Source organism: Oryx dammah, unplaced genomic scaffold, assembly GCF_014754425.2.
Source record: "Oryx dammah isolate SB20612 unplaced genomic scaffold, SCBI_Odam_1.1 HiC_scaffold_19, whole genome shotgun sequence".
Classification (NCBI taxonomy): Eukaryota; Metazoa; Chordata; class Mammalia; order Artiodactyla; family Bovidae; genus Oryx; species Oryx dammah.
In genome coordinates this window covers 44,070,219-44,082,928 of record NW_024070203.1, presented here as the reverse complement: position 1 = coordinate 44,082,928, position 12,710 = coordinate 44,070,219, and the positions used below count along the sequence as shown (strand labels likewise).

General features: G+C 38.9%; 1 protein-coding gene across 1 annotated transcript in view; it reads right to left on the bottom strand.

Moving 5' to 3' along the window:
• The window catches only part of PREX2 (phosphatidylinositol-3,4,5-trisphosphate dependent Rac exchange factor 2), a 305,433-nt gene that overhangs the window by 159,592 nt on the left and 133,131 nt on the right, over positions 1-12,710 (bottom strand). Inside the window, exons 15-18 of the mRNA XM_040261348.1 lie at positions 9,189-9,261; positions 6,779-6,921; positions 6,530-6,622; positions 4,227-4,375 (exon numbers count right to left, since the gene is read on the bottom strand). Of these exons, the coding sequence (XP_040117282.1) occupies positions 4,227-4,375; positions 6,530-6,622; positions 6,779-6,921; positions 9,189-9,261 (458 nt within the window). The remainder of the gene's footprint in view (positions 1-4,226; positions 4,376-6,529; positions 6,623-6,778; positions 6,922-9,188; positions 9,262-12,710) is intronic.

The following is a 12,710-nucleotide window of genomic DNA, read 5'->3' as shown; positions in this document are numbered from 1 at the left end:
GAGGAGCCTGGTGGGCTGTAGTCCATGGGGTCGGTAAGAGTCGGACACGACTGAGCGACTTCACTTTCACTTTTCACTTTCATGCATTGGAGAAGGAAATGGCAACCCACTCTAATATTCTTGCCTGGAGAATCCCAGGGACAGGGGAGCCTGGCGGCCTGCCATCTATGGGGTCGCACAGAGTCAGACACGACTGAAGCGACTTAGCAGCAGCAGCAGCAGCAGCATATAAGGCTATATCTGCTTCCTTTACAACATCTTGCTACTAGGGTCTGTCAAAGGTACACTGGAAGATGGAAGATTGACTAAGGAAGAGAAAAGGGAAAAAACACATCTTCTGAGCATGAAATAAAAAATAGAGGTAGCTCATGCCTCTCTGTGAATGAGAGGATGACAGTTCTTGAATGAGGGTACACTTTTGCTGAAATGGGCTTCCCGGATGGCACTAGCAGTAAAGAACCCACCTGCCACCGTAACAGACGTAAGCAATGCAGGTTCGATCCCTGGGTCAGGAAGATCCTCTGGAGAAGGAAATGGCAACCCACTCCAGCATTCTTGCCTGGAGAATTTCATGGACAGAGGAGGCTGTCCGGCTACAGCTCATAGGGTCACAAACAGTTAGACATGACCGAAGTGACTTAGGACTCACACTAAAATAACTTGGAGCTTTCTGGCCATGGTGAATTACTGGTGCTTTTGAACTGTAAAAAATTCATAATGGACTCTCAAAACTCTTTCTGAGTAACGTCTATCCTTATATTGCTATTCGAGGTTGACTTTGCTCTAATCTTCAAGATTATTACATTTTTAACAAAATTTGTACAGAACACTGTGAGATGCATTTTGTTCATAACACTGTAACTCTCTTCATAAAATGACCTTTGGAAAATATGTTTCCCTGCTGGGACCACTATGAAGAATTAAACTTATACAAGAGGAATGCTCATTTCCTGTAGAAAATGAGTGCACTAAATTATCTGCTACAAAGCCTTTTGAAAAATTCCTTGATATAATCAATGTGTAAAATACAGTTGGGTTCAAAAGAAAAATTCTGTTGTATTTGCCTCTCATTTTTTGCCTTTTTACTACATAAATTATAAGTGGCCATTGTAAGAAAATATGAGAATGATTGACAGGAATCATATATTAGAATAAGGACTTAAAGGAAAGGTTACAATATTTCAGACAAATTAAAAATAAAAAGGAAAACGTGAGTATTCCATATAGTATCACTGACTCAATGGACATGAGTTTGAGCAAAGTCCAGGATATAGTAAAGGACAGGGAAGCCTGGTGTGCTGAAGTCCATGGGGTCACAAAGAGCTGGACATGACTTAGCGACTGAACAACAACAATTCTCAAAACGGTCTTGAAATACAATGTGAAACTTACTTTTCATGTAATAAAGAAGCAATGGGGAAAAAACTGAAATAAAAGAACAGCTAAGCATCACAGATAACATCACTGGAGGACATACTATGTGCTGAACACACGACTAGGTTCTTTACACACCTAGATTTGTTTAAGTTCTTAGCACCTCTGTAACACTCTTACCATAACCCCATTTTTTTATGGATAAGGATACTGAAACAATACAATTAACAAGCAAGTGGTGAAAGAGAGCCTTGAATCTGGACCAGAAATACGGGGTTTCAGATACGGTGCAGCAAACATGGAAGGAAAAGTCAGAAGACCCAGGTTCAACCCTGCTCATCTAGCAACTAATTCTAAGACTAAGGATTTGCCTCTTTCTATTCAGTATTGAAGTGGATGACTTCCCAGTCCTCTGAATTGAAATGTCTACGATCAGTGAAAAGTATTTACATGGTTAAATCAGAGAGCAAGGAACCATGGTGAGGGCCTTTAGTTTACTAATAACTGCACTGGCCTCCTACTCCCTCATCCTTTTCCAGCCTGTCCTTTTCCTTTTAAATGCCCATGCAGAGTATATCACATGAAATGCTGGACTGGATAAAGCACAAGCTGGAATCAAGATTGCTGGGAGAAATATCAATAACCTCAGATATACAGATGACATCACCCTTATGGCAGAAAGTGAAGAACTAAAGAGCCTCTTGATGAAAGTGAAAGAAGAGACTGAAAAAGTTGGCTTAAAACTCAACATTCAGAAAACTAAGGTCACGGCATCCAGTCCCATCACTTCATGGCAATTAGATGGGGGAAACAACGCAAACAGTGACAGACTTTTTTTTTTTTTTTTTGAGCTCCAAAATCACTGCAGATGATGACTGCAGCCATGAAATTAAAAGGTGCTTGCTCTTTGGAAGAAAATCTATGACCAACCTAGACAGCATATTAAAAAGCAGAGACATTACTTTGCCGACAAAGGTCCACCTAATCAAAGCTATGGTTTTTCCAGTAGTATGTACAGATGTGAGAGTTGGACCTTTAAGCTGAGCACTGAAGAATTGAAGCTTTTGAACTGTGGTGTTGGAGAAGACTCTTGAGAGTCCCTTGGACAGCAAGGAAATCAATCCAGTCCACCCTAAAGGAAATCAGTCCCGAATACTCATTGGAAGGACTGCTGCTGAAGCTGAAGTTCCAATACTTTGGCCACCTGATGTGAAAAAATGACTCTTTGGAAAAGACCCTGATGCTGGGAAAGACTGAAGGCAGGAGAAGGGAATGACAGAGGATGAGATGGTTGGATGGTATCACCGACTACATGGACTTAAGTTTAAGCAAGCTCTGGGGATGGTGATGGACAGGGAAGCCTGGCGTGCTACAGTCCAAGGGATTGCAAAGAGTCAGACACAACTGAGGGACTGAACTGAAATTCAGAGGTAGGCAACTAGGTAAGCTTCATCTTAGAATAAAAGGGAAGTAATAGATCATAATTGGGCTTCCCTGGTGGCTCAGTGGCAAAGAATCTGCATGCCAAGGCAGGAGACTTGAGTTTGACCCCTGGGTCAGGAAGACCCCTGAAGAAGGAAATGGCAACATACTCCAATATTCTTTTCTGGGAAATCCCATGGACAGAGGAGCTAGGTGGGCTAAAAGAGCCAGTCACAGTCACAAAGACAACAAAAGATCTTAATTAGGCTTAGAGAAAAGACATTATTATGGTTATCTGCTGCCCTCTGTCTCAAAGTCTTCCTAAATTACTAACTTTGATGAGTTGTGCTCACTCCTTCAGACCCCCTGGTAAGCCATGGGTAGAAGCTAGAGCCTCTACCTGGATGACACTGAAGAATCTAGCCCATTACACTGCACTTCAGCTTCTAAGATAAATGATGGATTCAGTTATTGCTGAAAATACATATCAAGGTAGGGAAGACACTATACCATATATACTTAGAATATTTTCATAAGTAGTTAAAATAAACCCTTTTGCTTCTTAAGTGGTAACCTTCATTTATCTTAAAATTAATGAAGTTGCTTATTACTATAGAAAAATAATATAATTCAATTTTAAAGAGTAATATGGATATAATCATAATATATTAAGACATTATGCTAAGTACTTTATATGCATTCTCTTGATTAATTAACTGGTTCAACAAGTCATGGAAATCTGATTCAGGGACACTAGATCATAGATGATTTGCAGACCAAAAGCTAATTTTTCCCAAGTATACCCATAATATCATATTAATTTTTTTTCAAAAAGCCCCCAGATTATTAATCATGCTCCCATTTTATAAAGATGTAATTATGTGTATCCCCTTGTAGACCTGACGCAAAGATTGGAAAAGACCCGGCACCAGGAGTTTGTGAAGGACAGGGGAGCCCGGTGGGCTACAGCCCATAGCGTAGCCAAGAATGGGACATGAACAACTGACTACATGAGCAACTGAACAACAAATAATTGTGTGTATCAACACAGGGTGTCTCATCAGTTCGTAGTCCCTGAAATCCTTGGATTTAGGGAGCATGAGGGAATAAAGATTCTATTACCAAGTGTCCTACTAGTTTTCCTTACTCATAATCAAGCTCAACCCAACCCAATCAAGAAAAATTGGGGTAACAAAAGGAAAATATTATTTCTGCTGAAACTAACCTGCTTTAAGTAGCAACATGAAGTAGCTTAACCATCATAAGCAACATAACTTTTCTATCATCTAAAAACCAGTATCAGTGATGTTGGTGAGGTTCAAATGTGCAAGCAGTGAGATGCTTAATTTCAGACACCAATTTTGCTAACTTTTCTATTTTACTCACTAATGTCTAATGTTTCTAAACACTGTATAAACTATACAACTTACTCCCTTGGCTTTGTGCTCACGAGAACTCTTAGAGGTTTTCTGCTATTTAAGCATGATTTCAGGAAGCAATCCACTTCATTGAAAGGTCTCATAAAAACTAGGTCACCATTAATCGCAAAAATCTTTTTCCCAACTTCCATGCCAGCCATCTAGGAGAGAAACAGCAAAATAATAATAATAATAATAATAATATTTTAATAAGAAACCTACTTTTTCACAGAATTAGAATCTGAGAAGGTCTAGAACTTAGTGACTTCTGACATTTTAACACATCCGCAATGTTTTTATACAACGTCATAATACAGAATTGTGGAAGAGATACCACAGTTACTCTCTTTGATTTAGTTTTTCATTGGATCACCCGTCTCTACTGCAATTCTCCTTCCTTCCAGGACTTAACACTGTACTTCACTTGTGACCCTTTTTTTCTGTTATCCTTAATAGTTCTTCTTACTTCATCCTTTTAACTACAGTCAAACCTCAGGTTAATTGTTTTTCCTGTGTTTTCCATCTATATCCAAATAACTCAGAGAGTTACAACCTCTATACAGACATGGATGACAACCAAATATGCATCTCTAGCCTGACACAGCATAGGTGTCTGCAGGATATGAGAGAGAAATGCCTGGAATCCAAGGAAGAACTCCAACAGGCATGGATCACAAGATGCTGGAAGGATAACGAGGAAGACATTATCTCTGCATGCCAACCCGGTCAATCTTCTTAACTAACCCTACTGCCTAAAAGGGAAAAAAATGGGGTGGCTCAGGGGTAAAGAATCCACCTGCCAATGCAAGGGACTCAGGAGACTCGGGTTGCATACCTGGGTCAGGAAGATACTCTGGAGGAAGAAATGGCAATCCACTCCAGTATTCCTGCCTGGGAAATCCCATGGACAGAGGAGCCTGGCAGGCTACAGTCCATGGGGTCACAAATAGTCAGAAACAACTAAGCACACACACACACATGCACACTGCCTGTAAACTATAGCATATGCTGGTTACTAGCTGAAGGATGAAAACCTGGCAGAGGGCATTTTATTGGTGGCAGAGTCAGGTGAACCTGGGCTCCAAGAACATCATCTGAAAATGGGGAAAACATTTCCTCATCATAGAAAATTAACAAAAACAGTTAGTTGCTGGCCAGGCCCACTAACAGGGTATGACCTGGGCAGATTTATTTTCTCCGACATTAATACGCGATACATAAAGCTTTCAGTGGGCTTCCCTGGTGGCTTAGCAGAAAGAACTCGTCTACCAATGCAGGAGACCCAAAAGACCCAGGTTTGATCCCTGGGTCAGGATGATCCCCTGGAGAAGGAAATAGCACCCTGCTTCAATATTCTTGCCTGGAAAATCCCATGAACGGAGGAGCCTGGTGGGCTACAGTCCATGGGGTCTGTAGCAAAGAGTTGGGCAAGACTGAGTGACTCACACACACACACACACACACACACACACACACGGGAGCTGGATACCATGATCTTAGCGGATACACACACTACCTAATGTATAAAATAGATACCTAATGAGAACTTACTGTATAGCATAGGGGGGAAAAAAAAAGAAAGTGCCATCAGTTTGTAGGACATATATTAAGCTAAGCTTAAAAATGCATTCCAATATACACTGGGTGCAGACAAATACTGTTTGATTCCACTTACACGAGGTACCTAGAATAGTCAAATTCATAGAGTCAGAAAGTCCACTGGCAGATCCCAGGCACCAGGGCCTGGGACGGGGGAGGAGGAAAAATGGGGAGTTGTGATTTAATGGGGACAGAGTTTCAGTTTATGAAGGTAAAAAATTTTGAGAGATGGATGATGGTGAGAGTTGCACAGCAATGTGAATGTGCTTAGTGCCAATGAACTGTACAGTTAAATATGTTTAAAATAGTATGTTTTATAATATGTGCCTTTTACCACAATAAAAAAATTCAAGTGATAGGAAAATAGAAGACACAGATCCTGATTCAGTGGAAGAATCACATAACATGCATAATACAGTCCCACCCTATACAGTCTCCACCAGGTTGCAAACTAGAATCAGACGTGGACTAAGCCACGTGGACTCCTACAAGGTCAAGTTGAAGCTGTACATCTTTACAATACCTCCCCCACTATCCTTAACTACTCAGACACCCTCTTTCACAAACCCCAACAGTATTACAAAGAACCTCAGAATAAGATTATTCAGAATCATTATTTTCAATAGATACTTGAAGGCTGATTTCAGTTTGTTTAAAACTTTTAAACGTGTATGTCACAGACAAAAATTTTAAATAAAAACACTAATTTACATTACCTCAGCATTAGACCCCTTTTCCACCAACTTTATTATTGGAACTTTATTTTTGTCTTCTAATCCAAAACCATAGCTGCCTTCATTGGATTTAATCTGAAATGTAAAATATTAACATGACTAACAAAACAACTATGAAAAAAGTTACAAATAAAACAGACTGAAATGATACATTGTATCACCAAACATGTTTATGAAATCTATCAGTGTCTAATGAAGAAGAAAACTTGCACAGCATAGTAATGAACTTACCAATAAGGATTTAGCTATAACATTTTCCACAACTTTTAAATCATGTTTCATCAGTCGATGCTTCATATTTGACCCTTCCATTTCCTCATCCGCAAAAAAACGGAAAAGTAGAGGTTCGTCTTTGAATTCACTTTTTTCAAGCACTATGGAAATAGAGAGCAAGTAGCCAAATCAACCTCATTTTCCATACTGATGGATCTTCAGCCTGGAACAAGCTACATTCACAGATATCCCAATGATACTTTTTAATTTCCATAATTTCAAGCTGATGTTTCCTTCAATTACTGTTACCTAAAAGACTGATTTTTTAAAGATAAGTAATATTTTTTTCATGATAAAGTTTTTTGACTTAACCAAAGCTGCTGCCTTCCAGATTAAAATCCAACTTTTACTTTCAAAAGATTATACTGAATTTTAAAAACGCATGCAATTCAAAGCATAGAATCCTACAGGGTTTTGAATCTGTAGTAAACATTTTAAGTAAAAGACAAAAACATTTCTGTTTTTAATATCGCACACAATTATGGGAAAATTCAAATGGGTTAAATGTAGTCTTTATGTGTGTGAGTAATTCTCGCTGTAGTCACTTTTGTTCCAACACTTTAAAACAGAAATCTGCCTTCTGGGTGAAATGTGATTTTAGTTTCCACCAATTCCTAGTCATCTGCATAAAAACACTGTTCTCAAATAACCTTATTTCTGCAAAGGTCAGTTTTTCCCTTTTATCTGAACACTAACATTTTCCCCCAAAGTCCCAAAGCTGCCTGACATGCTCTAACGATATAAGGTATATGTTTTGTTAGCCTTTTTAAAAAATAAGGCTACATACTGATAGAAAGAATTTGTACTCAGTGAGAGCCTGACAGCTGTCAAAGTGTCTTAAAAGAGAAATCTTTCTACTTATCTATCCTAATATTCTTATTCTGGAAGCAACAATGGGGAAGTTACTTAAATTCCTTGAACTTCAGTTTCCTCACTGATAATATGTGGACAATAAAATCTTCTTCATAATGTTGGACAAACTAAAATGTAACTAATGTAAATAATTTGGCATATAGTAGGCAAAAAAAAAAAAGATAGCTCCTTTGTTTCATTATTCTAATGGAGTTCCAAATCATAACTGTTGATCAGTTATATGTATGGATTGACCTTTAAATGGAAAACTGCTGGCAACATAAATTTAACGAATGAAATTACCAACCACAAATTAAAAGGCAACACAAATTGTAGCTGACAATAGAAGGAGAATATAATTGAGATCGAGGTAAGCCTTGCCTAGGGCTTCCCAGATGGCGCTAGTGGAAAAGAACCCGCCTGCTGATGTGGGAGACATGAGGGATGCAGGTCTGATCCCTGGGTCACGAAGATCACATAGAGGAGGGCACGGCAACCCACTCCAGTATTCTTGCCTGGACAGAGAAGCCTGGCAGGCTATAGCCCATAGGGCTGCAAGAGTCGGACAGGACTGAAGCAACTTAGCACTCACGCAGGTAGGCCTTGCCAACATGACCTACATTATGGTGTTTCTGCTACTGCTGTTTTCCTCCACCAAACAGTCAGTCTAAAGGCAGGGAGAGAAAACATCCATAAGGCCAGGCATGAGCCCAACTGGCTGTGCCTTTACTGACAGAGACTTCCATAGGGAAAAACTTTACTGCAACCCAATATTTGAAAACAAATATTTAGATAAAATTGCTGCTTGGTGATGCTTTAAAGAGAAAAATCATCAAAATCTTTGAAGGTTTTCAGCTTGATATTATAGGTTTAATTTCATATAATGATGTCATTTCTTCCAATTAATAATTGGCTTTTCAAAGACCAGTATTTCCTGTGGTCCAGAGACACTGGGATGTAATGGAAGTCCCAAAGGAACGAACAATAATCAAACAGGCTTTCAAAATCACTGCTACTTTTCTGTTCTTATTTCTTCAGAAAAAGTAATTTCTGAATATAATTTCTTGGCCAATAGGCACAAGAGCTATCAAATAAGTACATAAGCAAATATCACTAACAATGGAAAGCGATGGTTTGGGTTTATGGAATCTATAAGATCATATGAATACAGAGGGAAAACTAAGTCTCATTACTTTTATAAATTTAAGAGAAATGAAGTCAACAAACAAGAAAGAAATTCAATAATTAGTAGTCAAAAAGAAACGTTTTTCCAGAAATTTATAATTTTGTTCTCTAATTCTGAAAGTATTTTCTAAAAAAAATCACTATAAATATGCATTTATATAAGTTCTCATTTAATCATCTTAATATATACTGTCATTAAAAAAAAAAAAGAAACCCACGGGTCTGACCTAGAATAGTTTCAAAACTTCCCTGGCCACCGAGAGACTCCCAATGTCTTGACAGAACAAAACAGTGAAATACATCTGGAAGCTTCCAGAATAAAAATGCTTACCATGGTGCATAAATCCATTGTCGCAGAGCCCAGTGCCAAATATCATTGCCTCTTCTCTGGTGCGGCAATCCCCCTGTCAACCACAAAAGCCCTGTACAAGTTAATAGGCGACCGAAGATTCGGCTGCATTGTAACCACGTTTGACATTCTCAGCACTGTCCTGACAAAGCCATTCATACATTAGGGCTTATGTTGCTTTCAGAAGCCCACTAACAATGCATCTGATTGTTATCAAACATTCCCTTGATTATAAAAATATCTGCTTTTGACATTAAAAACAAAGATTTACTATTTCTTGAGAAAAATTATGCTTGATTAAAAATGAAAATACATGAGTAACTACAATTTACTACCACAAATTATGCCTTATTTCTTTGATCATATATCCCAATTATGCATCAAAGAAATATCCTATAGTTGAAAACTCACTAAATAAAGCTTGCTAAGTAAAAATCATTATGCATCATCTCTTCTATCACCTCCCACCAAATGGCCTTACTCTTTAAGTGCCTCCAAAGAAACCTATTAATCTAGTGTGACTTGTAAGACCCTAAGAGTATGTTGTTCAGGGGAGTCAGCAAACGCAAGCTTCTCTTTCACTCTCTTGCCAGAAAAAATGAAAATTAGCTCACATAACTGATCCCCAAAAGAAAGCCTAATGCAACCTTTTGTTATGATTTTTATCTAGAAAACATCTATTTTATTCATTTAAGTACGAATTCATATACACTCTTCCCTCTATAACACGGCTTCAGCATCTGAGAATTCAACCAACCACAGATCAAAACTAGTTAGAGGAAAAAAAAAAAACAGAAAGTTCCAAAATGTAATACTTGAATTTGCAGAGTCAGTGAATATTTATATAGTATTTACATTTCATCAGGTATTAAAAGTAATCTTAAGGTTAATTAAAAGATATGGGAGATTATATGCAAATGCATGCCATTTTATACAAGGGGCTTGAGCATCTGTGGATTTTGGTACCTGCAAGGGTGCTGGGATCAATATCTCCTAGATATCAACAGGACTGACTATGTATATGAATATGTATGTATATATGTATGTATCTGTTGTATCTGTGTCTATACAACCTTACAGTTGTATGTTTTACAGTTTAAGAAGTGCTTTCTTACAGATTATCTCATTTTTTTCTAGCCCCATCTTTTAGCTCTTAGGTACAATACTCTTCTGGGAAAGACTGAGGGCAGGAAGAGAGAGGGAGACAGAGGATAAGATGGGTGGATGGCATCATCGACTCAATAGATATGAATTTGAGCAAACTCTGGGAGATAGAGAAGGACGGGAAAGCCTGGCATGCTGTAGTCCATGCGATCACAAAGAGTCAGACATGACTGAGCTACTGAGTGACTAAACAACAACACTCTACCAAATCCATCCTTTCTTCCCTCTGGCTTCCATTTCATTCCTGTGTCAGCACCCTAACCCAGGGTTTCCTCATCTCCCTTCTAAATTGCCGTAATTCTTTTCCTGTACTGTCTCTAATACTGTATTCCTGCACTTTCTCTAAGATAGCCATTATAGAATTAAATTTTCTTTGGTTTTTTAAAAGACTTTTCTCTGGTATGGCCCATTTTTAAAGTCAATATTGTTACAATATTGTTTCTGTTCTATGTTTTGGGTTTTTGGCCACGAGGATGTGGGGTATTAGCTCCCTGATCAGGGATCGACCCCGTACCCACTGCACTGGAAGGCAAAGTCCAGGAAAGTCCTTAGGATTGGGAACTTGTATACATCTGTGGTGGATTCATGTCAATGTATGGCAAAACCAATACAGTATTGTAAAGTAAAATAAAGTAAAATAAAGTAAAAATAAAATAAAAATAAAATAAAATAAACTTTCTTACACAGGAATACTGGGCTTCCCAGGTGGCGCTAGTGGTAAAGCACCTGCCGGCCAATGCAGGAGGCATTAAGAGACGTAGGAAAGATCCCCAGGAGCAGGGCAGGGCAACCCACTCTAGTATTCTTGCCTAGAGAATCCCAGGGACAGAGAAGCCTGGAGGGCTATTGTCCTTAGGATTGTACAAAGTCAGACAGGACTAAAGGAACTAAGCCTGCACACACACAGGAATACCATGTACCAAAACTTTAAACTAACTCTCATTTTTTATAATCATAAAGTATCAACATTTTGTGTTGGGCTTTGCAGGTCTCCCATAATCCTGACTTCATTATACCCCTCCAGACCTATTTTCCAAAGGTTAGGTCACCTTTGCTCTCATCAATTTGGCTTCCAGACTGTTGCCAGGACTCCCTTTTGTTTATTTCCATCCTCATTCTCATTCATGGAATCATTCACTCCACTCAATGCCTTAAATATTACCTATCAGTCTATCAAGGACCAACACAAGCACCACCTTATGCTGTAACAACTCTACCCCTCCCTAATCCTCCTGTTAATCATGACATTTACAATCTGTATCTTTAGACAATGAATCTGTACCCTTCTCAAAATCTAACCATTAGTAATGTTCATACATTCACACAAAAGATTTTTTTTTGCTACACAGTGTGCTAAGTGCTAGAAGTAACAGAGTAAAACACTCAAACACAAAACACTTCCCTGCCCTCAAATAACTGAAATCTGAACAACCAAGTCACTTAAAATATATAAGTTGTTTTGTTGTTCACTCACTAAGATGTGTCCAACTCTTCGCGACCCCACGGACTGAAGCACGCCAGGCTTCCCTGTCCTTCACTCTCTCCCGGAGTCTGCTCAAACTCATGTCCATTGAGTCAATGATGCCACCGCCATCCAATTTAGTCAATACTCCCCAACAGGTGTCATACTAGGTGCTGGCACGTAGGTTCACCAGCCCCCACCCTAAGAATCATGGGGACATTTTCAATATAAAGTGGGATTATCAAAGACAGATACATCCAGGGAACTGGGATCACAGAGGAAGATGCTGAGCCAAGTCTGGAGGATAGAGCAAAGTTTACTGGGGGAGATGATGTTGAAGCAGAGCCTTAGAGGAAGTATAAAAATCAGCCCAACTGACTAACAGTCCCTGGAAGGCAGGAACCATGTCTGCTTTCTGTTTTGTTGGTTTCTTTTATTTTAATCACCAAAGCACCTGCTTAAAAGTTAAATTCACAGTAAAAGCTTGTTTTAATAATCACCAACAGTATACACTGATTATTCAACTGACGGCCTTGGTGGAAAAAGACGCTTCCTTTAAAATAAAATCTCTTGTTCATCCTAGCTTAAGAACTTTAATTTACCAATCTCTTATCATTCCATTACCATACCTTTCTCCTCAAAGCCAGTCCATGTTGTCCTAATCTAAAGCTAGAGTAAATTATGTCTGATACTTACATATATGCAAGTTTTACACTATCAGAATCATAAAGCTTAAGTATGGAGCTGCTGCTGCTGCTGCTAAGTCGCTTCAGTCGTCTCTGACTCTGTGCGACCCCATAGACGGCAGCCCACCAGGCTCCCCCGTCCCTGGGATTCTCCAGGCAAGAACACTGGAGTGGGTTGCCATTTCCTTCTCC